The sequence below is a fragment of the Anopheles nili genome, chromosome 2 (genome assembly GCF_943737925.1).
Source record: "Anopheles nili chromosome 2, idAnoNiliSN_F5_01, whole genome shotgun sequence".
Lineage (NCBI taxonomy): Eukaryota > Metazoa > Arthropoda > Insecta > Diptera > Culicidae > Anopheles > Anopheles nili.
In genome coordinates this window covers 8401327-8426094 of record NC_071291.1, presented here as the reverse complement: position 1 = coordinate 8426094, position 24768 = coordinate 8401327, and the positions used below count along the sequence as shown (strand labels likewise).

General features: G+C 48.1%; 5 protein-coding genes across 5 annotated transcripts; 2 read left to right on the top strand and 3 right to left on the bottom strand.

Annotated features, from left to right (window-relative positions):
* Positions 1-1827: 1827 nt before the first annotated feature.
* LOC128721887 (muscle M-line assembly protein unc-89) lies at positions 1828-9532 on the bottom strand. Its single transcript, XM_053815687.1, has 8 exons — positions 9065-9532; positions 8252-9023; positions 7374-8171; positions 6350-7303; positions 6114-6270; positions 5106-5917; positions 2482-5016; positions 1828-2415 (listed from the first exon to the last, which is right to left on the bottom strand). The coding sequence occupies exons 1-8, from the start codon at positions 9530-9532 to the stop codon at positions 1931-1933; spliced, it is 6981 nt and encodes a 2326-aa protein (XP_053671662.1). The 3' UTR covers positions 1828-1930.
* Positions 9533-17271: 7739 nt separating this feature from the next.
* On the top strand, positions 17272-19798 carry LOC128720753 (putative fatty acyl-CoA reductase CG5065). Its single transcript, XM_053814448.1, has 7 exons — positions 17272-17336; positions 17402-17518; positions 18040-18330; positions 18417-18630; positions 18702-18900; positions 18967-19206; positions 19276-19798. Exons 1-7 carry the CDS (start codon positions 17328-17330, stop codon positions 19634-19636), a joined length of 1431 nt encoding a protein of 476 aa, XP_053670423.1. The 5' UTR covers positions 17272-17327; the 3' UTR covers positions 19637-19798.
* Positions 19799-19865: 67 nt separating this feature from the next.
* LOC128720754 (protein CDV3 homolog) lies at positions 19866-21275 on the bottom strand. Its single transcript, XM_053814449.1, has 3 exons — positions 21011-21275; positions 20632-20916; positions 19866-20524 (listed from the first exon to the last, which is right to left on the bottom strand). Exons 1-3 carry the CDS (start codon positions 21185-21187, stop codon positions 20297-20299), a joined length of 690 nt encoding a protein of 229 aa, XP_053670424.1. The 5' UTR covers positions 21188-21275; the 3' UTR covers positions 19866-20296.
* Positions 21276-21752: 477 nt separating this feature from the next.
* On the top strand, positions 21753-23475 carry LOC128730756 (palmitoyltransferase ZDHHC3). Its single transcript, XM_053823835.1, has 6 exons — positions 21753-21980; positions 22116-22159; positions 22230-22371; positions 22723-22944; positions 23018-23230; positions 23294-23475. Exons 1-6 carry the CDS (start codon positions 21900-21902, stop codon positions 23447-23449), a joined length of 858 nt encoding a protein of 285 aa, XP_053679810.1. The 5' UTR covers positions 21753-21899; the 3' UTR covers positions 23450-23475.
* On the bottom strand, positions 23418-24412 carry LOC128730757 (transmembrane protein 208). The gene is made up of 4 exons (XM_053823836.1): positions 24356-24412; positions 24134-24286; positions 23925-24061; positions 23418-23864 (listed from the first exon to the last, which is right to left on the bottom strand). Exons 1-4 carry the CDS (start codon positions 24359-24361, stop codon positions 23642-23644), a joined length of 519 nt encoding a protein of 172 aa, XP_053679811.1. The 5' UTR covers positions 24362-24412; the 3' UTR covers positions 23418-23641.
* Positions 24413-24768: the final 356 nt, after the last annotated feature.

The following is a 24768-nucleotide window of genomic DNA, read 5'->3' as shown; positions in this document are numbered from 1 at the left end:
CTATCTGGTATTCCAAACAGATTGAGCCTGACCAGAAGGCTAATCCTCTTGTGGAACTCCAGTCACGTTGAGCAACTGGTTCGACTAATCCTTAATCGATCGATCGATCCGCGGCTGCGATGGTTCCGAATAAACTTCTTACACCTTTGGGCTCGGTTTGTGGTCTCGGCCACAGGCACTACGAGAACTCCTGCGGAAGCCTGCACAGTACCGGATGCGTGTCGCAATTATCATCTGGAAACGGTTACTCCACGACCTTATATAAAATTGACTGGTCTTGAGAAATCGCGCATCCCGCCCCGATCGCTTCCTCGATCGTTCCGTTTCCGCGGCCATTTCTCGGAGTGGGGGCCACTTGTCGTAGCAACCCCAGCTGACGGCAAGTTCTCCGTAGAACGGATCGGCAAATGTTTGCCGAGTTGGCCGTGCGTGTGTATTGACATCATATCGGGCAGTATCGACACCATGGGAGGTTTAGCTGGGCCTCCAAAAAAGCGAGAGAGAAGGAGATAGTAAAAAGTCCGTGCTTCAACAACGCCGTCTGGAAGGATGGGGTTCCTACAATTAGCGAACGGCGTACGTGCTGAAGATAGCCGTAGCTGATGGCACGGTATAGGGGTGTCGAAAAAAAAGACTCTTTAGACTCCCGCCAAAAGGCGCAAAAAACCTGCCGAACAATAATTTTTGTTTATTTACTTATTTACTCCTTCCAATGGCAACAAGAGCTCATTCTGAAATTTGAACGGTTTCAGAAGGAACTCAGACACCTCGATGGCGTAAGAACTGGTTGCTGCTTTTTTTTGGGCTTATGCTCCAAACCGATGCTAGACGGTTGTAAGTGCCGTCGAAAAGTGAAGAATTAGAGGAGCCATAATCGATGATCGTTCTTTTTTTAAGCCATTTTCCCACTCGTCTCAATGAGCAGAACCTGCGCAGGGGTAGGACTGATGACCTGTGGCGTCCTTTTGAAGTTGCCCGGTCAGCAGCACGAGCTCCGAACGCGAGCTGCTTTCAGTGCGATTTTGAAACCTGCGTAATCGCGACCGATCGGATGCTGTTTGCTTTACTGGTTCACTGTGAAGCGATATGTACACACACCTGTTAAAGAAAAGGCAAACATGTTGGTTCTTTCGCCCATATACAAGCTGTACGTTTTGTTGGAGAGGACATAATCGGAGCATGACTGCATATTTGGATTCGTGGAACAACCGACGTTGTATTTGCCCTAGAACTCAGCCAGAATATTTGCGCAGTCCTCGGACACAAGCTGCTTTAATTTTTAATAGACGGAGCACAGCAGACTGACGGTTTGGAATAACTCTGCTTGGATTCTAACTGTTGTTGGATGAGCCAACAAACAATTTGCTAGAACTCAGCAGCTTTGGTCACCACATAGCATCTGTTATTTATCCTTGAAAACACTTAATGGCAAAAGTTTGTCTTGTGATTGGCACTGCGATCCAATCGATGGTAAACTTAAAACACGGTATTCATTAACAATGCAAGATCGAAGATACAAGGATGTGCTGTGTGCTATTCCAGTATAATGATTTCAAGGCTCTTGCCGCGGCAGTTGTCGATCGTTTTGTCAGTGTTTTAAGTACCATTGTATCCTTCAAAGGTGTTATGATTTTTCATATTAAAGAATATTATGTTGAGACATTCAGCATTGATTCCATGTTCTTCGCAAAGACCCAGTAAAGTGCGGGCACAATAACGACCGATGGCAGGTCTCTGGCAGAACTGGGTGACCACTGCGTATACGCTCAGATCCCGAAAACGATTGGCCTACATTTCGAAAGTAAACATTTATTACCTAAACAGCAAAACACACACGGAAGCTTCCGTCAAATACAGTCAAACCGGTGACACAAACGAAACATCTTAAACCTGCCTAACCTAATCTAGTAGTCCCTGCCCACCCTCGAATTTAGTCTTCATCGTCCTCCTTCTCTTCCTCCTCTTCCTCTTCCGGTTCCTGCGCCTGCTCCTCACCTTCGGTGGGTTCGGGCGGGGGTTCCTCGACTACCGGTTCCGGTTCCGGCGTCGGTGGTTTGGGCAGGACACGTGGCGCTTCGTTCTCTACCACCACGTCGTCCATGCGCTTCTTGGGTACCTGTACGCGCTGTTCGAAACGCAGTGGGATAGATACCTGGCGAGACATCTCGACCGTCTTGACGTCATTCGTGGCAAACAGTGTGTACTTGCCGCTGTCACGCAACTGCGGATCGTTGATGATCAGCTGCACGGTGGTGATCTTGTCACCCTGCTCGTAGTAGTGCTGGTTGAAGATCTCATACTTCGCAGTGCTGTGCGGAATCGGGATGCCGTCGTACATCCAGCGGAACGTCGGCACCGGGTTACCACGGATGCGGATCTCCAGATGCAGGTCATTCGTTGTCGGGTGATACAGCTCTGTGGGAATTGAAATAAGGCCAAGGCTTAGGCGTGACACACTTTTCAGACGTATCCTTGACTTACCTCTCATCGGTGTGATGAACGTCGGTGGCACCAGTTCTACCTCGGCCTTCTTTTCCAGCTCGAACACCGTGATGCGGCAGGAATCCGTAGCCGTGCCGTTAGCCGTCTTGGCCACGCACTTGTACACGCCCGAATCCTCCAGCCGCAGGTCTACCAGATCCAGCGTGCAGTAGCCCTGACGTGTAACGTCACTACGACAGCGTGGTCCCATCACGAGCGGTTCATCGTCCTTCAACCAGGTCACCTCGATCTTCTGAGCGTCCGAGCAGCAGCAGTTGAGCGTCAGGTTGCGTCCCTTCTTGATGGTGCCACTGCGCAGATGCGAAATGAACTCGACCTCGATCGGTTTCTTCCAGCGCTTCACACGCGGTACTTCTGGTGGGGCCAAGCTCTTGCCACTCGATATCAGCTGGCTGAGCTTCATCTTCGGTTCACCGGCCGCATCCTTCTGGACCTCTCTCTGTCGCGGGACCTCGCGTGGTTTCTCCTCAGGTACCTTCTCCGGGGTCGGTTGTTTGGGCAGCTTACGGCGCAGTTTCTTTATCTTAGGTCCGCGTTTTACGGGCTTCGGTGGAGGTTCAACCTCTTCTTCTTCCTCTTCTTCCTCTTCGGCCACTTCTTCCGTTTCCGGTGCAACCTCTGCACCCTTCTTGACGGCTGGTGATGCCGGCTTCTCGGCCACCGACTCGGACTCTTCCTCATGCTCGGGTTCCTCCTCGGGTTCGTCCTCTTCCTCGGTGTCACCAGGCACGTACTCTTCGTACTCACTCTCGGCCTCAGTGTCCGTTTCCCACTCCCAGAAGCGCTCCGGTGTCTGACCCTTCATGTAGTACGTGCCATCCTCAAGGAACACTACCTCGCGATGTTGGCGAGGTGGTTCCGGCTCCTTGTCATCCTCGTACGCCGGTCGGCGCTTGTCCGCGTGGTGCATGTGGTACATCGGCATGGCGGCTGCCTTACCCTCAAACCGCAGCGTGTACCGCAACTCCTCGGTGCCGAAGTCGTTCGACGCCTTGACCATGTACCGGCCATTGTCGCGGATCTGCGGGTTATGGATGCACAGCTTATGGATGCCGTGTGGCTCACGGATTTGGATGTACTTTTCGTTGTTCGGGATGGCGATACCGTCCAGATACCACTCCACCTTGATCGGACCCGTGCCCTTGATCTGTGTTTCGAGTACCAGATCGTCCACGCGCAGATCATAGTGCTGCGTCATACAGCGCACGTAACGTGGCGCTTCACCTTCAGCCACCGGAATACGGACTGGAGTCGGTAGCACAGACAATCGGCATGATCCTCGAATGACGGCACCGGATTTGTCCTTCACCACCACCTCATACTCACCCGAGTCCTCACGTGTCACCTTTGCAAACTGCACCACTCCTGTGCCTTCCTTCGCGTCCGACAGGTTCTTCATCTGCTTCGTGAACTCGATCGGTTCACCATTCTTGTACCACCGGAAGTCAGCCTTCGAACCCAGCACGGTACAGAACAGGCGTACGAGCTTGCCCTCGACAATGTTGATGTCATGTAGCGTGCTACCGAAGCGCAACACCGCACGAGCGTCCACACGCTTGGCATCGTCCGGATTTAGTTCCGGGAACAGCCGCAGGTAGCGCTCCTTTCGCAGCTTGTCCTTATCCTCCGCGGGTTCTCCTTCGGCGGGCGGAGGTCCTGACGGGACCTCAACGACCGGTTGGGGCTTGGACTCAACAACCGCTGGTGCCGATTCTACTGCAGCTGCAGACTCAGGCTGCTCCTCCTGGACCGGCTGCTTGACGCGCTTCTTGCGCATCTTCTTGATCTTGGGTCCGCGTTTCGGTGGTGGAGTAGGTGCTTCTTCTTCGTCCTCATCTTCATCATCATCCTCATCCTCGTCGTCCGCTTCGACCGGTTCCGGAACCGGTGGAGGAGTTGCTAACTTCTTTAAAAAGTCCGGCGTGGGCGATCGGGATGGTTTCTTCTCCTCTGGCGAAGGCTCCGGGACTGGCTCCTCGACCGGTGGTTCTGGTACCGGTTCCGGTTCCTGACCTGGTTCCGGTGACACGTACTCCTCGTACTCACTCTCGGCGCTCGTGTCAGTCTCCCACTCCCACAGATGCTGCGGCGTTTGGCCACGGATATAGTACGAGCCGTCCTCGAGGAACACGAACTCGCGGTGTGGCCTAGGTGCTGGTTCCGGTTTTGGTGGTTCCTCGTACACGCCGTGCTTCATCACATTCGGGTCGTGATACGCGATGCCGAACACGTGGCTTTCGGCAGCCTTGCGCTCCGTAATACGCCGCACCGCGTGCCGGATCGAGTCCCGTCCGACGACGTTTGACGCCTCACACGCGTACTGTCCTTCGTCCTTGGCCTGCGGATCGTGGATGGTGAGCTTGAACACACCTCCCGGTTCACGCATCGGGAAGAACTTCTCGCCCGTTGGGTCTTGTAGATCGATGCCGTCACGCAGCCACTTAACCGACGGCATTGGGTTACCGCGTACGATCACCTCCAAGATCAGATCGTTCGTCTGGATGTCATAGTGTTCTGTGGAGACAGGATAGGAAAGATCCACATCAGTGTTAGCGCAAGATAACGCAAGATATTGTATCCAGGAACCAGCCACTCGTACATACCCTTAACGTTACGCACGAAGCTCGGTGCGACGTGCTGCTTCTCAGGAATCGGGAACACGATCACCTTACAGGTGGTTTCCACCTCACCGGAGGTGTTGCTGGCCGTACACTTGTACGTGCCAGAGTCACCCAGCTCAGCGGAGATGATGTGCACTGCACCCACGCCCAGTTTGGTGTCATTCTTGACGTTCTTGCTCCAGACGAGTGGGATGTTGTTCTTGAACCACTTGATCGTTGGCTGCGGTCCGACGCACGAGCACACCAGCTTCAGATGCGACCCTTCGGCCACGGTCTGGTTCTTCAGGTTGGCCTCGAAGTACAGCTTCTGCTTCACCTCAAGCACCTTGTGTTTCGTGGGCTCCTCCGGAATTGGACCAGGGATACGGCCCTTCAAGAGTCCTTGCAAATTTTTGCGCCATTGCTTCGGTTCCTTCTTCTTCTTGGCGGCCGGTGGCTCTTCTGCCGCAGGAGCAGCGTCGCCTCCTTCTGCAGGTGCAGGTGCAGGAGCATCCTCAGTTGTAGCCTCAACCGCCTGAAGTGCTTCAACAACGGCCGAAATGTCCGGTTCGGGACCGACCTGGTGCGCTACGGATGGAGCTCGTGATACGGAACGCGATCGGGTTCCATAGACGATGCCATCCTCTTCTGAACGGGTCACGGGCTTATCTGCGTGGTAGATACCGTGCGTCAGCTGGCTCTGATAGAACTCGCGCCCCTTGAAGGTGACCACGTGTTTTAGCTTTTCCTCGCCGGCTGTGTTCTTGGCAGTTACCACCCAGCGACCACCATCGAGTTTCTCCGGATTGTGGATGCTGCGTGAGAGAGACACATGGAAAATATAGCGCACCTACAAGGACTATCGGATAGCATCACTAGTATGATCGGTACATGCAATTACCTGCCGGTGAGTGACACGATGTTAATTACAATGGTTGGCTACTCTGCACAGTGACACACACGCACGTGGGTTGAGATGATCGAGATGAACTAATAGATGTTCCCACTCACCTCAACCTATATACACCGTCACCCTGACGGGAGATGATCACTCGATCGGTCTCATTCGTGAACTCGACGCCATCGCGCTCCCAGGACAACTTCGGGTCAGGAACACCACGTACGTGCACTTCCAGAATCAAATCATCCACCAACGAATCGTAGTAATCTGGAAGGATGATCAGAAGAAGGCGTTACTTCGTTGCACAACTCAAGCGACCGGCAAAAAAAAAATCCAAGCTACATACCGATGACACGCGTGAAAGTTGGCACAGTTTCGATGTCCTTTTCCGTGTCGAAGATGTTCACCGTACAGGAGCACTCGATCTCACCGAAGCTGTTCTTCGCCAGTGCGGTGTATTCGCCTGAGTCAGCCGCAGTAGTCGGAGTAATCCGCACACATCCGAACTCGCTCTTCGTGGCGTTGATCACGTTCTTGCTCCAGACTAGTGGTTTGCCGTTCTTCAGCCAGCGCCAGGTCGGTTGAGGCCCGGTCACACTGCACGTCAGCTTCATCACCTTACCAGCCGGGGCGGTCAGGTTCTTCAGCTTCGTCTCCCACATCAACCGGTTCTTGGAGTCGCGGATGACGTACGGCTCCACTGGCCCATCCTCGAAGCGCTTGCGTCCCATCGCCTTAAACGCTGGCTTGGGCTTCGGAGCTGGGGCCTCTTGTGTTTCCGGTGCCGATGTGGCTGTCTCGTTGCTGGGTTCCTCTGCGCCGGGTTCAGCTACCACGTTCTCAGACGAAGGTGCTTCCTGACCTGCACTTGCTTGCACCGGTTGTGTTGGCTGAGAAGGTGCCTGTGACTGAGCACTCTGCTGTTGTGCGTCTGCTGGTGGAGTCGGTTCTGCCGTTAGCAGTAGACTGGCCGCTTCCTTCTCCTCGAGCCGCCTTTTAAAGTAGTCCGCGTGCTCGATGTGCTGTACGTGAATCAGCTTCTCCTTGGACGTGAAGCTCACCTCGTGCGACACCTTCGCTGTACCGGCCGAGTTAACTGCCTGGCACTCGTACACGCCGCAGTCGGTCGGCACTGGTTTGTGGATGCACAGTTGATATACCCCGTTCGGTTCCCGGTTGATGAGCAGCTTCTCACCGAGCGTGATCTCTTCGCCATCCTTCAGCCACTTGATCGTGGGCTTCGGCACACCGTGTACGTTCACCTCGAGCACCAGATCGTCCGCTCGGATGTCGTAGAACTCTGTGACGAGAAAATCGAAACATCAGTTGTACATTAAGCTGCGAGACAATGTACCCTTAACTGTCATTACCTTTCACAGCGCGCGTGAAAGTAGCGGGCGTCTCATCGGCCGAGGGTAACGTCACCACCTTCAACACGCATGTCGTCTTGATGTCGTTGTGGTTGTTCTTCGCCGTGCAGGTGTACTCGCCCGCATCCTTGCGCGTCACACCGTTGATCACGATCTGCCCGATCGCACCGCTGTTCATCAGCTTGACGTGATCACCGAAGTCGATCGCACGTCCATTGCGCTGCCACTTGAACATCGGCAGTGGACCATTTGCCGAGCAAGTCATCTTCACTATCGCACCCTTTGTGGTCGTGATGTTGTGCAGCTGACCAGCCCAGGTTAGTTTGTTCTTCGAGTCACGTATCACGAAAGACTCGGACTCGTACGGCTCGTGGTCATCTCCAATTCCGCGTCCTGTCCGACCTCCGGCAAGCCTTTCCTGAGCTTCCTTCTTGATGCGTTGTTCCTCACGTTTTCGCTCTTCGATCTCCTCCTCGGTTAGCTGCTTCCGGTCAGCATTGGTGATGCCCGGTAGCCGCATATACGGTACCTTCTCGACGAAGTCAACCGTATGCGAGAGTTGGCTACGACCTGCTTCGTTCTCCGCGATGCACGTGTACCGCCCGCTATCTTCGGGCGTGGGATCGTAGATGTTGAGCTGGAATATGTCGTTTTCACCGTCGTACGTGGCACCTATCCGCTGGTCCAGCACGATCGGATCACCATCCTTGAGCCACGTTATCGTGGGAATGGACCACTCCTGCTGGAACATGATCTGGCACTCGATGACCAGATCGTTCAGCGCGTGGTGGAAGTAATCTGTGGAGCAAAGGTACAGGTTGCAGATTATGAACAGATCGCAAAATCAAGACCGTCAACCGCCGGTCATGACAGCTTACCTCTGACTTTGACGAAGATCGGCAGCTGGCATTTGGGTTTGATCGCGTCGTAGACTTTGACGCGCGCAATGGACGGTATCTCTCCACCGCGGTTCTTCGCCAGGATCTTGTACTCGCCGGCGTCCGAGTGTTTGAGGTCCTTGATCGTGAGTGTGTAGAGTCCATCCGCGGCCGTCGTCTGCACGTTAGACGAGCGCTCGAGCTGCTGGTCGTTCTTGAGCCACCGCACCGTCACTTCTTGGCCCTCGACCGTGCACTGTAGCTTAATGGTCGAGCCGGTGGGGGCGCTGCGATCTGTCAGCTTGGTCAGGTATAGTGGGGGCCGGGAAGCTTTCCTTACTCGCTGGAACTCGGCGTCCTTTTCTTTTTCCGTCATTTCGGGCGACTTTTCCCGCTGCTCGAACTTCATCATCTCGATCTCGTCCTCATCCTCGTGGAACACGCGCCACTGGGATGGATCTACTTCGTCCACGGACATGTCACTGTAGGAGTACGATAGTTCTGATGATGATTCCTCCAACTCGCTATAAGACTCCTCAGACTCTTGGTCATCTGCTTTTAAATCAGATTCCGCTGGTTCAACCGGCGCCTCGGGTTCGGGTGCTACTTCTGGCTCGGGTTCGTCCTCGCCTTCCACCCCATCACCCGTCGGTTCCTCGAACACTTCGGTTGCGTCCACCTCGACGGCTTCTTCCTCGGTTACCTCATGATCCACCCCATCTTCGGCTGCGGTATCACCCGAGGGTGCGATTTCGCGGCTATCTTCGCGATCCTCAGTCGAAGTTTTTTTTTGTCCCAATCTTCGACGATCACCGGCATCACCTCCTCCTCTACAAGCGGCATCACCACCAGCTCGGGCCGCTCTTCTTCCTCCTCGATGATCGTCACCTCCACTGCGGTCGAAATGTCCTTGCATGAGGCCTCATCGATGACGCAGCCCGACGAGAAGAAAAGTGAGATGTACTCGTCCACGTTCGTCACACCACCCGACACGTCCATCACCAGTGCCTTATCGATGATGGCCTTACAGGAGGCGACCTGCACGTTGCGATTGTCACCGATCTCGAATGGTGACTTCTCACGCACGAACATCATCTCCTTGCGCAGTGGGTCATCGGCCCGCAGCCGAGAGATGGACACGGAACGGGAGCTACGCTCGCGAGAAGGTTCCCGGGAGTAGGTGCCCTCGCGGGACATAGAGCGACCACCATCCGATTGCTCCTGTTGCTCCGTCACGATCACCTGCGGGATCACCTCGTCGGGTTTCTGCTTGCGCACCATCCTGACAGGTCAGGTTCGATTTTGCACAACACAAAACACTTCTTTTTCGTCTTTTTTCTTTGGGATGCTCGATGCTTGTCCTGCAAAACTCCAACTCGAACCACTCGATATGTGCGATCCTGAAAAACAAGGACTCGGTATGTTTACACCTCAAGGACCAGCGGCAGTCGTCTAACTAGCGCTGGTTGACCATGAACGGACAGAATTTAAATAACCCGAAGGAGCCGAATCATTGTCAAGTGCGCGGCAAGATCACTTTCTAATTTTATCACCCGAACCAAGGTCCACCCTTCTCCCTGTGGTTGCGGTTTTGCTAGCTTTGGCAGACACTAGGCTTTTGCAAATTCGGGCTTCGGGTAAATTAGTCTTTACGGCAGCTCGGCATCAAAGAGTGAAGGAAAGAACAAGAGAGTGCGAGATTGGCGAAATCTTTCCGATAATGCGATCACGACGCAACGGTGATCGACGGCTGATTGGGTTCTAATTTTGGGCTCTCGCGTCGGCCAAAGTCAAGCCGGTTCGCATGAAAAATGCAACTTATTTGCACTCTCGCGGTGCACTTCCTTGATTTTTGCGACGCAATGCGAGACGAATGTCAACTAGCAGTGAAAGCATGGTTAAAATGACTGCAGATATATGCGTAGGGTGTTGTTCAAAAGCAATCAAGCTCTGTTGAAAAACTACACCGTACGTTGAGTAAAGTGTGTAACGTCTCTATTGCAACTAGAATATGATGCATTCATTTTAAATTTGCTTCGAAAAAGGCCCATATTTTCAGTACATTCTCTTGATCAAGTACACACAACAGTAATTTTGGCCCGCAACACGAACCGTCATCATGATTACACGGTTTTTTATGGTCTAACAGGCAACCAACTACTCGATTAGCGGCACAACCAGCTAATGACTGCATTTCCACGGCGATATGACGCGAAGCAAGCGAGCAACCAGCGTATAAAATTGCTTCCGTAACGCAGTGCAATCGCGAAAGTTCAATCCATCTGTCAACGAAGCCATAACTGGAGTTAGGCGGTACTGTGGCGAAGGCGATCATGGTTCTGGGAAATAAACGTCGTGGAGGACGCGGTGTAGGAAAACCACCAAATGGTTGTGTTTACCACGCAATGCCCTGCCCTGGCAGTTGCTGCGCCAACGAACGTGACTAAACTGCTCGTTGTACTCGATTGCACTCCGTACGATCAAAATTTAGAGTGAAAGATGCATGATCAACGGAAAACGTTTTAATATTTACGATCCAATGCGGCTTGCTTTGAGAGGTTTCGCTAAAGCAAGCGAAAGTTTTGTCGAAACCGTTGGAAGGAAATTTCTAAAGCATTTTTTGTTTTGGTAAAAGAAAACCCTTACCGACCGGCAATATTATACAACCGACACACCTTACGCCCGTTGCTTGTATCGCTCGGTTTGCATCCTGCGTTGGGCAAGCGCATCTCGACCCGATCACCTTGATCTTTAAAAAGAAAAGCTCGCATCGAGGAAATTTGCACCGGTAAACAATTATGGTCGGTCGGTTGGTGTTTATCTGTTGGTCGGCCTTATGCAACTCTGCGATGGGGCCGTGCAATAGGCACACACATGTCAGGTTCGTATGTACACGCATCAACTGCATCTCTGACGCCGAGTGAAATAACGATGCATCGTAATGCAGGCACCGCCATTGCAGTCATTGCAACGTGATTTGTGGACTCTGTGTGAAAGCCAGTATTTGTTACCAAGGATGGCCGTCGATGAGCTTTATGTATGGAATTAGTAAGAGCTGAGTATCAATTAAATGGCACGCGCCAGCCGAACCTGTTTGAGTAAAAACAAACGGCGGGAGCAATTTAATTAACGCCATGGCCACTAAAATTCGATCTTACTGTGCCACGCGGAAGCTATCGCTCTTGATCGCCTGCGCTCGACGCTCTGCTTGAAGGTTAGCTGATTGTTGAAGATCAATCAAGTTGTACGATCAGTTGAGAAGGTGTCTGAGTGGATGAAAGTGCACCGTGTAAGTAAATAGAAAAGCTTACATCACGACGTTTCAAACATTGCCAAAGTGGCAACTACTAACATGCACCTACAGCAGCAGTGACAATTCATTCTGGTGACTCATTAGCGGTACAGTGAACTCGCAGGCGTGCCGAAGATCGCTTGAGGAGATCACTGATTAGGTGAAGTTGTATGTGAACTTCACGCCTTTCTTATAGCCGCTGGCCGAGTGGACTATTTTCCCGGTTCGCTGTAACCGCTTTTTAGCGACCGACCTTGTACTTGTCATAGCGGCTTGCGGGCTTGACTCAGCAATGTGGGAAATGCCGTTTTTCCTTTTGTATACTCCGTACATTGCCGGGTAATAAACGAAGCTTGCCGATGGGGAACATTTCAAGCCTCCAGCTCAGAGAGTAGAGCACTGCAAGCGAATTGGTTAATTGGCGAGCGTGGAATTGAATAAAAAAATGGCAAGGTATCAGATGGATGACGATGGATACCGCGAGGGAGTAGAGCGTGAATCGAGACGATCAATAAGACTGAAGATAAACTGTGATGAGGTACTGTCAAGACCGATAATTGGAGCTAATTAAGTTGGCAGCAATTCGCAAAATTATTTTATTTTTGCACTGCAACGGATAACGAGTGAAAAGCACAAATAATTACATTATAAAATTGAAATCGGCTTCCGTGAAAGTTGGCATAATCGAAACACTAAATATAGGAAAGGGTAATTATAGCGTTTTTAGTCAAATTTAGCACCACAGCATCAAATTTTTTTTCTTCTATAATTCCCATACCCTGCTCCGTGGAGCATAGAAAATTGCATTTCGATTAGTGCGTTTGGCGTTAATTATGTCACGGTAAAGCCGAAATAAGCTATGAAAAGGCGCATACGCCGACACGCTCAGAGGCTTCAAGAGAAGTTGCTTGATCACGTTCCACCAGATGGATACCGCTGCAGATCCCAACACTCAATGGGTCACAGAAAGCCTACATAAGCTCGCGGTACCTCGACGAACGATCGTGTGGCTCTTGCCTACTCTCGTTAGCTCCAAGTAGCCTGTTCTTTACCATCCGACCAGAGAGATGGCTGCCGTTGTAGAGAACTGACGAGAGAAGGGGTGTTAGGATGTATTGGGCCGCTTTATCGATGCCATTTAAATGAAAGCCCTCGCGCCTTCGTTGGCGTGTCGCATAGTTAAAACCATTGCATAATCCCGCTGAAGGAGGACGGCGCTGAGCGTTACGGCGTTACAGTCGTGCTCGAGATGGTTTGTTTTATCGCCGCGACCGTAGATGTTTACTGATGCCGGAAAAGAAATAAATACGCCATGCGGAACCGCAATGGGCTCGCCTGGAAGGTTTGCTGTTTCTCGAAGACTGTTTTTTTTTGCACCACCTTACCTCGTAGAGCTTGTGCCGATGGGGATGTGGTGACCAGTCCAAGACCTAGACCTATAAGGCACGTTGATCGAAATTGGAACACTGATTTGGTGGAGTCATCCCACCGTAGCGCTGGTCAGTTCCAGCTGAATAGCAAATAAAACCAATTGCCCGTGACAGTGACATCGTTGGACACAAGATAGGTCATTGAAGGCTGAGAGTAGAAGATGAAATGGGCATCAATTAATTATCAACACGTTCGAAATATCGGCACCATCTTAAGTTGTATGTGAGTCTATTACGTTTCTCCGTAAACTGATGTCTGCTTATTAATTTGGTTAATAAGGGGGGATTGTACAACGCCGGCATAAGATAAATGATCATTATCATTAATTGAATGCAATGCAGTTAACATAATGGTTGACGTCGTTGGCACTACTGCCACTCCGATCCAAAGGGATACCGGACTGAGGCAATACTTTCCAACATACCGACCCAGCTGCAATCCGATTCGAGTTTTGAATTTATCACAGTTTCGAAAAATGCATCCCCAACATCGGTCATCAAGTCAAAAGAATCATCCCAGAAAATAATTAGCATACATATCGATCGGGGTAACATTAAAACCTCCAAAACACTGCCGCTCTATTGTTACGCAGTCGCTCGAATGGAAAGGTGGTTTGGGTCAAGCTTAGGACCACTTTTAAACCGCCTAAATTATCTCACACTTAAAATATGGCTGGCCGTTTGTTTCGTTTTCACCGCTGAACCAGGAAACTATACGCATTAGCATCGTCAGGAATGCTTAGGAAAGGCAAAACAGCTTTCGTCATCCCTAGGTTAGCGAACGTTGGAGGCAGTGGAAAAGGTTGATACTGCTGTAGGTGTGTTGTTGGGTAGGAATAATTTTACTCGATGATATCGTGCTGGGCTCGAAACTCGTAGATACTATCCGGGTGTTAACTGTTCCTCGGGGCGTACATTATGATTCAGCAATTGCCAATCATAGTCTTCTGCCAGCTGTTTTGCATGATCAACACCAATCACTTGCCGAACGATACATCTCTGCGCCTTGATCAAGGCGAGCATTGAAATTATGCAATAAATAGGCCATTCAGTAACGGAACACCTTTACTTTATGAAATCGGTCTTTCCTAAGGCGCCCAAAAAACGCTCAATGGGTTTAAGCTGTTGAATTGAATTTCTCGAGGGGAGATCGGGCTCGGGAGATGTGTCACGAAGGGAGTATAACCACCACGGTGTTGAACCGGATTTTTCCTTTCTATGCGAGATCCAAATGGTTGATTGGCCGGGGATCGGGTAGCAGGTGAAATAGGCAAACTGGTTTTCCTCCGGTCCGCTGCAGGAAGGTTCTCGCAGCGTTTGGGATGAAAATTTCGACCACCTATGCACCGAACCGACCTTAACACCGCACCGTGGCCGATTATGGTCTCCGAAGAGGTTGACACAGCGCTTGAGAACCGTTTAGTGGACTTCACTTGACCTCCGACAGGCGATCGAAGAGATGCTCCCTTGGTCATTAGGTGATCCTCGCTTCGTCTGCTTAACATATCGTCTAGGTATGCACGCACGAGCCGAAAGGGTGTTTCCAATGGTTGTCTGAATTATTCCAATATTTCAATCACGACATCGAAGAGGACAATGGAGAAGCCGTCATTGCGTAACCCCGAACCGGCCTGATGGCTGGGACCGCACTCTAGCAATTCCAAACCGGGTCAACAACGGCCACAATCCGCCAAGGAGCGTGGTTGTCCACGGCACCCGCACGCAAACTCTCCCCGCAGAGCAGAAGAGGGCTGCTCGGGTCTTTTCAGGGCCACGCGACTGCCAACCCGCTCAGCTGTTGCTGAACATCGTGGCCAAATCATAGGCCAGCCCGTGTCAGAAGTGCGTAGTCGGCCCCCGTGGTGGTGGTGAAATTGTAGACCATTTTTGACTATTACGTAAAGGAGTGCTCATTTTCGGCCACGCGATCAGCTTCCAAGCTCGCGGTCGGCTCAAGCTGTAGAAGCGGAAAATTTCGGCCTCGTCGAACACCGCCATGGCAGGCGTTTTGGTCGTGCGAAATCCAAAGAAAAAAGGAAAAATGCAAGGCTTCATGCAAGTCTTGCAGTGCGTTGCTCTTTGTGGAGTTATTTTCCAACGGCTCTACGACATAACCTATACTGCAAGGCGCTTGTTGACAAGTTGCAGACAGAACTGCAAACCAACCCCTCAACGTCTCTAATGCACTATAGCAGCACTATCGAGAAAACTGCAGCGCCTTACGCTCATATGCGGCATAGATTGAGTGGGAATTTAATAGCCTGCAGCCGTCCGAGTGCGGGTGCAAGTTCCGCGATCCACAGCACCTGGCAGAGGGCGCTGCAGCCTGGTTCGGACCCCTACGCTACCCTTGAGTGGACTTTCACTCAGTCTAGTTGCACGAGAGCTCGGAAGGCACGCTAACCGCTTGCAAAACGGAACGCGAGATGCGCTCAGCTTTGCTGGTGTTGTGACCCCAGCAGCCCCACCATCGCAACCGGTGGAGCCCGCAAAGCCTCACTGTGGGGCCTTTCGGAACGGTTTTCGGGGCAAGCGCTAGTCATAGACTTAGCGGTTGGAGTCGACTCGCGGCCGCAGTCAGCGTTTGGAGCTCGATCCGGAGCATCGTGGAATCGTTACGCGTCGTTACGTGCGTCGTGCGCAGTCGAGTTTTAACCGAGATCAGCCACCATTTAATCGTTGGGCGATTAATCAAGCGGCTACGGTGTGGTGTTGTGTCGAGAATTCATTGAAGTGGCCAGGCGGTTCGGGAAAAATTGTTACTGCGCAAACGTCTAGAAACGTTTAGATTCGGGAAGGCTAAAATTTGTTGAAAAAATGAAAGGTAAAACCATTACCAGTAAATCCTTGGCAGTATGGTCGTGAGTTGCCAACAGTTTAAAACCATGTGCTTGGGTGATAACTAGTTTCTATGATACGATAGTTCCAGTTTTTCGTGGTTTAAAACGTAATTATGTATTTCCGTTTGAGAGAATGAAAACTAAACCCGACTAAACCCGTCCTAAACAACCCAAACAAGTTTCCCGCCAAGCATCGGTTGAATACCAACGTTCGTTCTCGTCGTAGGCATCCGTTAGGCAACCGAAAACGTGTTTCTGTTCTCTCCGCGCAGGAAGGGGAAAACTATGCTGGCAGCTCTAGAACATAGCGCGAGGTCTGTCCCACGTTTTGCATGCGTGAATGGCATGGGGGAAATGTTTGGAAAATTCTGCACCATCGCCTTCGATGCACCTTGAACGCGAACAGTTGAATCCAGTCACAACCTGAGAGAGAGAGAGAGAGAGAGAGAGAGAGAGAGAGAGAGAGAGAGAGAGAGAGAGTGTCTTAAGTGTTGCGGGTGCAACTGTTTCGGTGGGTTAAATGATTCAAGCGGCTGGAGCAAAGCGTTGCGATATGCGTTATGAGTCCGGCGTGTGATTGCGCAGAAAAGTAGTCAACCAGCTGGCACGAGCCAAACCAAAACAAAACAAAATCTAATGCCCTTTTGTGTACGCGTTCACTTTCGTTTAGGTGGGAAAAATTCGAGGAAATCGGCCTGACCTTGGGGGCGTGCGCGTGTTTGCTTTAATAGCCCCAGCCATTTCCATACCCTTGAGTTTTCCGTTCGCCTTGGTTCGCATCTCGAAACATAGCACACCTTCAAGAAGGTCGATTCTGCTCGGTTAGCCTATTTGCGAAAGTTTGCGAACATTTCGTGGAGCATCCAGAGAAATAGCCTTGTCCGCCATTGACATATTCAGAAGGGGAGGTAGTTTATTAGTGCGATATCTTCGAATAGTATATGGCCCCCTTTCATAGGACGTTGCATAGGCGCCAATTGCTACGTATAGCAACGGTGTGCTTGTCTCGAGGTTTAAAATTAATTTATCCGGTCTTTTCAGCTGTTATGTGAGTACACAATCACCACGCTGCGCATTCGTTTAATACGGATAGTGAATCGAATTGCATTCATAAATATATTTATTTTATCAGCAAGCATGGTTGGTGAAGATGAAAGTTTAAGCAAAGATTTCTCCAATTATTGTTGTGCATGAGTATAAAAAAAGCCAATAGCTGTTAAATTACGTACAGACCGTGATTCATAAGAAGCTTAGTATAAAAATGGGAAAGCTCTCGTAGAGAGTAATTTTATAATTACTACATCATACTATTTTGATATATAGTATATTTTCTGATTTATAAGTAATCGAAGCAAAAAAATGTACCTGAGTTAGTTTTTACTGCTTGAAGTGTCGGATGAACACATATTTGATCAATTTTCATTGATCTTTTTATTACAGACCTTGCGAATAGAACTCCAGTGCAAACATGGTACAAAGGGAAAACGATCTTTGTCACCGGTGGCTCCGGATTTATGGGCAAGGTAAAAATTGAATCTTTTCAAAAAAGATATCATGATAAGCTAAACTTTTCTATCAATTTTCGTAGGTGCTGCTGGAAAAATTGTTGTACTCTTGTTCGGACCTCGAGCGTATCTATGTCCTGATGCGACCGAAGCGTGGCAAATCCCCACAAACTCGTATTGACGATTGGTTGAAGTTACCGGTAAGCTGCAAACGAAATCTACAACACCCTACAGAACAGATCGTTGGATAAAATTTTCATCAGGAGTACGATTATGAAGGCTCAATTCACCCAACCCTCTGCTCTTGACGTCAATATACGTGCGAGTAATGATGATCTCTTGGATTCATCTCGCTGGCTTTGAAGGGCAAAAGGGTAGAGCAGAAAGATCAACGGGCGTACAAAACAAAAACGAACAGTTTATCATCCTCGGAGATCAAGTACATATGTGGTATGGAATTCGCCACCCTGAGCTTCGTTGCTTTGTACACAGGGTAACGCGCCATGACGGCACAATTGCGTCTTGTTGATGAATAATTGGAGCCGTGCTGCTTGATGTGAATAGATCAATTAAAACCTGATCCTGGGTGTGTGCACTTAATGTGAATTATCTTCGGACTCTTTGCTTCCTTGATGGAGCTCACCTACAGGCTAAAGCAATTTGGCAATAATTTCGTTGTAGTGAATTATGCACGATTTTTTATTCATTTATTTTTCCACAGGTCTTCAAGCGAATTCGGGAGGAAAAACCGGAAGTATATAAAAAGCTCGTAGCGATACCGGGTGATGTGACATCCGAAAAGCTTGGCATAAGTCCGGAAGACGAAAAACTGCTGATCGAAAATGCGGAGATCGTTTTTCACTGTGCGGCCACGTTAAAGCTGGAAGCCCAGCTGAAGGATGCGATCGAGATGAACACGATCGGTACGAAGCGAATCCTTGATCTTTGTCAGCAGATGAAGCGCCTGAAGGCGTTGCTGCATTTATCCACCGCTTTCTGCTACTGCGACAAGGTGAGTTAAGACGAAGCATCGCAGCCGAAAAGGAGATGGAAACATTAAGTAAGACTCATTTACATCCCCTTGTTTTCCTTGTACAGGAAGTGCTCACCGAAAAGGTGCACGATTTCCATCACAATCCGTACGATCTGATGCGTACCGTGGAGTGGATGGATGAGAAGGCGCTCAACATGATCACCCCGAACTTACTCAAGCCTCATCCAAACACATACACATATTCGAAGCGGTTGGCCGAAATGCTGGTTCGCGATGCTTACCCCAATCTGCGCGTTTGCGTCGTTCGACCCAGCATCGGTAAGTTAAGAACATATTTATGTTAGTTTCTGTATAGTATAATCAAAAACTTTATCGCTCCATTCGTACAGTTTGTCCTGCCAATGCGGAACCGGTCGAAGGATGGGTAGACAGTTTGAACGGACCCGTTGGCATTATGGTGGCCGGTGGAAAGGGCATCATCCGATCTATGTTGTGCAACGCCGAGTACAACGCAGAGGTCATACCCGTCGATTTGGCCATCAATGGGCTCATCACGATAGCATACACTTTGGGCCAGATGGAAGAAATGTACGTACGAGGGAAGAAGTGATGCAGCACGCGCGTGATTGTGTCCTTTTTGGTTTCTTTCTGCAGGCCTCCGGAAATACCAGTGTACAATATCACGTGCCGTGAGACGAAGCGAACCACCTGGAAGGAAGTATTGGACTTGGGCAAGGCAACTGCCTATGAGTATCCGTTTGAGGCCGGTGTATGGTATCCTGATGGAGATATAACGATGAACAAAACGTACCACACCATATGTGTCATGCTTTTCCATTGGTTGCCGGCGTACTTCATCGATTTTCTAATGTTCTGCTTTGGTCAGAAACGATTGTACGTAGTCTTTATGATTGCCCAATGTTTTTATGATGTTGCTTACGAACTTTGAACTCTTCTCTCTAGCATGTGCCGCATACAGAACATGGTGTCGGAGGGTTTGAACCTGCTGCAGTTCTTCACAACGCGTCAATGGGATTTCAAATCGATGCATTATCAAGCGATCGCGAAGGGTCTGTCACCGGAGGATAACGTTATCTTCACGATGGACACCGATGCTATCAACACCAAGGATTACCTTCGGCGGATCATTCTCGGTGGTCGACAGTTCTGTATGAGGGAACCTCTGTCTACGTTGCCTAAGGCGCGCATACAGTTGAAATTTTTGTATGTGCTCGATAAAGTCGCCAAAGCTTTCATGATATGGTTGCTGCTAACTGTCACCGGTTTGAAGACGCCGATCTACGAAATGCTTGGATGGGCGTAAATTGGTTCCCGCTCAGTCCCGCCTCTTATCATTTCCTTCGAAAATACTCTACTAGGAACGGTGTATTCTTGTTGCAGAGGCTTCCATAGCTCTGTATGTGTTTTTGTTACCATTTTCCCGTTTTTATTCGTCTCATGCAATAAAGAAATAAAATAAAAACCTCCGAACTACATGCATTTACCATCGGTGTATTTAGAGTCATCATTTCGCTATTAGTGACATTGGATTCTCCACAATTTCTTCTCGATAGTTGTCCGACGAGGTATGAATTTTGACGCACGCACGTGTGCGAGGTGTGGATTTAAGCCGTTTTGAGGCAGAGTTTCGGTTTTGATTTTATTTTTAGTTGTATTTATACATTCACGGCAGTACAGCAGTCGATGAGTGAGAACTGACAAAATCACGAGCGAAAGTGACTCAAATTTTGAAATCGTAATTCTTCATCTTTTCCAAAGGAAACCAGCGCCAAACGGACATCGACAATAGAGCGTCTTACGGCCGATGCAAAACAGCGGAAAATGTATGAAGGCAAACTAGTGTAACCATAAATGTTTCAACAAAACCCGGAGGCACAATACGCAAAACTAAACGGTATAAGAGGGCGTCAGGCGGATAGGATAAAGAAAAATTTAAAACGATGCTGTAGTGGCCACATTGTTCCTAGCTTGCATCGTTGTTGAGTGAGTTGTATCGATTACCGATACTGATCTGGCTGGATGAGGACTGTTCGAGCATCTTCGCTCGGATACCGTGTTTGACCTCCTCGAACGTAGGATCCGGCTTAGGTGGCTTCGGTAGCTCAGCTGGCTTTTCCTGGCCCAATGTGGGGAAGTACTCCTCGCTCTTCAAATCCGGCGCAATACCTTTTTTTAATTTTTGTTTTGCCATCTACAACACGCAGACCAGCCGGAGGAGAATAAATAAATAAATGACTCGTTAGCAAATCTGTGTTTAATTATCCGAAGAACCTAGTCTACTTATACGAATATACTTACAAGACTTTTCATTGCAGGACTAATGTAAATATTGCTTGTAGTAGCTGGTTCCACTTCAGCTGCAACCGCATCATTTCGTTTAGCGCCGCCAGCATCTAATTTGTTCCACGGTTTACTAGGATCTCGATCCTCACCCTCTCTGCCTTCATTGTCGTTATTTGGATCGTTGTAGTCGCCGGCATTCTCTGAATCATTCTGATTCGATGCTTCGTCTATCGTGAGCTGTGCCAATTTCAGTCCACTATAATCTTTTTTCGTCTCCTCGAACACTTTCCATTCGTCATCCTGTTGTAAGGAAGAGGTAGCGAAAACAATGAGTGTTGTTTAACGTAACACATACTTGCTGGATCCTGTAATGCAGCATGAAAACTGTACAGACCTGACTGGAGTCGTGTTTGCCATCTGCCGGATCAATCGGCTTCATCTTCATTTTACTCTCAACAACCTTCTTCGACGTGTCATCCAGTTGCTTAGCAATTTCCTCGGCAGTACCAAACTTTTTTGCCTTGCCCTTCTTTTTATCTTTTTTAGCAAAGAAATCATCCAAATTCGCCATTGTGAACGCGTAGAATAAGCCGCTAACGGAGAAATCGGCAGGATTTCGGGAATTCGCACTTCCGCACGCACAAACTCAAATTCCTCGTGGATTCTCTGGTCTGGAAACGAACGCACGTTGGAAAGAAAGAGAAGAGAATATGTTTTCATTTCATGTGAACGAACGCTATTGTCAAACGTATGTCATGACTAACTCGATATGTTTAGAAAGGGATGCTAAAAACTCCTTCATAATTTCGTAAAATTTTAAAGAGCTTAAACTTGAATAGACTTCATTTGAAATGTGCTATGACTTTTTCCTGAACGTAAGGATTGTATGCTAGCACAAACTACTGAAGAGGTGCGCACTGTTACGAATGTACACTACCGTTACGGGTATTTTAATTAGTTCGTATGAATGATAGTTTACTACACAATTTGTCGTCGGTTCAGAGATCTACCTTCCTTCTCAAAACATGACTGACAGCAGTGGGAAAATACATAACTTCCCCGCGACACACCGTTTGTCGTTCAACAATTTGTTCTTTTTGCGTATACACACGCAAAGTCCAATAGAATGAGCAAAGATTTTCACGTTCTCCTTTTCAGCGCGCGTGATATCGATTGAATTGTGGTGTGAATAACTAGTGGCGCTTCCAATCCGTCTGCATGGGCGAGCGAGGGTGGTTTTAAGTGTACTATGCTGAAAAGGCATCCTTTCCTGCACCTGTACCATGGAGTATGAGTACATGCTAATGAGAAACGAAAAGGAAACGCAAAACCGCTGCTGCGGCGGTCGGGTTTGGTGCGTACAGGTACCGTTTACTTATTGTTATTGTGCCGTTACGCACCACCTTCGTGAATTACTCAGTGACCGACAAATTACCCACATTCCATTGCATAGTATCCTATCAGAGTACTAATATGTTGCACCCCGTGTTTTTTTCCAGGATATTTGCGGGATTATATGCGCACTTCTAACATGGAGTCTAATGTAAGCTCTATTTTGTGTGGTTGAAAGACAAATTTGTTATTCATGTTATTATTACTACCTCCGTTTGCAGTTTGTACGCTGAGTTTGTCGTAACAATGGTGATCCTGGTACCGAATCCTTACAAAGCATATCGGTATATAAATTTTATTATTTTCAACACGGGTTCGTTCCTCGCTTTCGCATCACACCTACGAACAATGCTGTCTGACCCGGTAAGTTAATTATTTAGGGATATGGGATGGATGAGAAGTTATAGTACCTACTAATTATTAAGATATAAGTATTTTTTTTCAATTATTTCTAATTGATTTGCGTACATAGCACATAATACTATTGGTTCTTACACAAAAAATTTAAGCTCTCTAGATTCACTCTTAGTTTTCCTTAAAATTATTTTCAATTCATGTTTTGACACTGCTCGATAACAAGACTAGTACGCCGTTATCAATGAAATCAACGATAGCTTACTGATAAGATTATGTTGTTTTCTGATTTACAGCTCGATAGACGAGCTCTAGACGTTACACACAATTTAAATTTAAGCTGTGTATTTGTTTTCTCAGGGTGCTGTTCCTAAAGGCAATGCGACCAAGGAAATGATCCAGCAGCTTGGCTATCAAGAAGGACAGGTGTTCTTCAAATGTCCTAAATGCTGCAGTATTAAACCAGAGCGAGCTCATCACTGTTCAGTATGTCAACGATGCATTCGCAAGATGGATCATCATTGTCCGTGGATAAATAACTGCGTCGGGGAGAACAATCAAAAATTTTTCGTACTTTTTACGGTTAGCATCACCTTATTTACACATTGATAAATTACAAAAATCTACTACTTATTTCTTTTCTTATTGCGAATAGTTTTACATCGCTCTAATTTCCATCCATTCGATTTTTCTGGCTGTAAATCAATTTATTCTCTGCATCAAAAACGAATGGCGGGAGTGTTCGAATTATTCTCCGCCGGCAACGGTGATTCTGCTGCTCTTCCTGATATTGGAAGCACTGCTATTTGCTGTGTTCACGATGATCATGCTTGGAACGCAGTTAAATGCAATCTGGACCGACGAAACGGTATGATGATTGATTGTGTTCAAATAAATATCGTTTCATCATCTCGCATCTTGTATTTTACAGGGCATAGAGCAACTTAAGAAGGAAGAAGCACGCTGGGTGAAAAAATCCCGTTGGAAAAGCTTTCAGGCGGTGTTTGGTCATTTCTCTCTGGCTTGGTTTTCACCATTTACGCAACCGCTTAAAGCAAAGCATGAAAATTATTTATATTCAGTCTAATAAAAACAAAACAAGATTTACTTAATGATAAATGGTGTTCCCTATGTTACAATTTGCCCATTGGGGGCAAAAGTTGCAGCCAAAAACCCTTACGCTACACGAAATAACAAATTTGAAGAAACGAAGATTTCCGGGAGGAATCGAATTTATCAATTTGTTTATAAGTTAATTGTCCAATCTTCTGCCTAACGGTCATTGCCGAGCACGGTTCATTTTCCGCATTAATTTCTTTTGCTTTTTCTCGTTAACTGGAGCCTCCTCGTTTGGATCTCCCTGGAAAAATTGTTTTCCAACTGTTTGCCACAGCAACCAGCCTGCTCTTATAGGGAGTAGTAGCATCAATAACCAGAAGAATTCGGATAGCATCGACACGAGCTGTGTGCCCGATGTCAAGATAACGATATCTTTCACGTGTCTGAAATTGTTATGGAGCGGCATAAATACATGTTCACACATAATACAAAAAAGGACTTACTCAGTAATGCCTCCTTCCATGTTGAGATCGGTACCCGTTTCTATTATTTCACCTTTCTCGCTTAGTTTAGGTTTACTTGTCAATGCCATGAAGTAATAGCCTGCAGCATGAGCTATAACGCAGATAATCGTCATGATCTAGCAGTAATAGAACAGAATATTTAGTGACGTATGCACTGTGGCAAAATACGAGATTTTTTATGAACATACCATGGCAAGCGTTGAAACTTCTGTGTACACCGCAAACCCAAGAAACTGCAGTCCAGTGGCGATGAGAGACATATTTCGGTAAAACTTCACCGTGGCTAAATTTTCTTCAACGATTTGTTTGCTGCCTTTGGTAGCCTTCTTTTTTGGAGCTTGCTGTATATGTTAATACACAAAATCTGGTGAGAAAATGTAAGTTTAATTCATTGTTTTTTTCGTACTTACCGACATGTTGGTAATATTTAAAAAAATGTTGTGTGGTATCTATTATTTTCTTGCCCGTGTCTTCTTGGCGAATGCAAAACAACACATCGTCACTTTACTGTCAAGCACACACTGTGTTGATCAGCTTCGGTTATCCGGGAATATGACAGCTTGCACGAATAAACCAATTTATATTTGAAACGATGCTGTCGGATGCGATACTGTCAGATACTAATACTATTTAGTGCGGGGAGTATTTGCAACAGTTAAATATAATTTGAAATGAAAAATACGACAAAAGCATGTGTCCAAATTTAATATATTTGTCATTTCCAGTTTCATTATCTGTAGAAATAAAAATCTATGCTGTGTAAAGTTACCATGCCGTTTACCAAAAGTAATTTACCAAATCTGTGTAAAATTAGCTAAAGCCG

Bases quoted from the DNA above. Each gene is read 5' to 3' on its own strand.
- LOC128721887 (XM_053815687.1), bottom strand. From the start codon at position 9,532: ATGGTGCGCAAGCAGAAACCCGACGAGGTGATCCCGCAGGTGATCGTG. The intron at 8,172-8,251 runs GTAAGCTGTCAT...TTTGCTCCACAG, and splicing joins GATCTTCGTCAAAGTCAGAG to ATTACTTCCACCACGCGCTG. The intron at 6,271-6,349 runs GTATGTAGCTTG...TCATCCTTCCAG, and splicing joins AACTTTCACGCGTGTCATCG to ATTACTACGATTCGTTGGTG.
- LOC128720753 (XM_053814448.1), top strand. The intron at 18,331-18,416 runs GTGAGTTAAGAC...TTCCTTGTACAG, and splicing joins CTTTCTGCTACTGCGACAAG to GAAGTGCTCACCGAAAAGGT. The intron at 18,901-18,966 runs GTACGTACGAGG...TTCTTTCTGCAG, and splicing joins TTGGGCCAGATGGAAGAAAT to GCCTCCGGAAATACCAGTGT.
- LOC128720754 (XM_053814449.1), bottom strand. From the start codon at position 21,187: ATGGCGAATTTGGATGATTTCTTTGCTAAAAAAGATAAAAAGAAGGGC. The intron at 20,917-21,010 runs GTCTGTACAGTT...TCCTTACAACAG, and splicing joins GCAAACACGACTCCAGTCAG to GATGACGAATGGAAAGTGTT. The intron at 20,525-20,631 runs GTAAGTATATTC...TGCGTGTTGTAG, and splicing joins GTCCTGCAATGAAAAGTCTT to ATGGCAAAACAAAAATTAAA.
- LOC128730756 (XM_053823835.1), top strand. From the start codon at position 21,900: ATGGAGTATGAGTACATGCTAATGAGAAACGAAAAGGAAACGCAAAAC. The intron at 22,160-22,229 runs GTAAGCTCTATT...CTCCGTTTGCAG, and splicing joins CTTCTAACATGGAGTCTAAT to TTTGTACGCTGAGTTTGTCG. The intron at 22,945-23,017 runs GTTAGCATCACC...TATTGCGAATAG, and splicing joins AATTTTTCGTACTTTTTACG to TTTTACATCGCTCTAATTTC.
- LOC128730757 (XM_053823836.1), bottom strand. The intron at 24,062-24,133 runs GTATGTTCATAA...TATTACTGCTAG, and splicing joins AAGTTTCAACGCTTGCCATG to ATCATGACGATTATCTGCGT. The intron at 23,865-23,924 runs GTAAGTCCTTTT...TAACAATTTCAG, and splicing joins ATGGAAGGAGGCATTACTGA to ACACGTGAAAGATATCGTTA.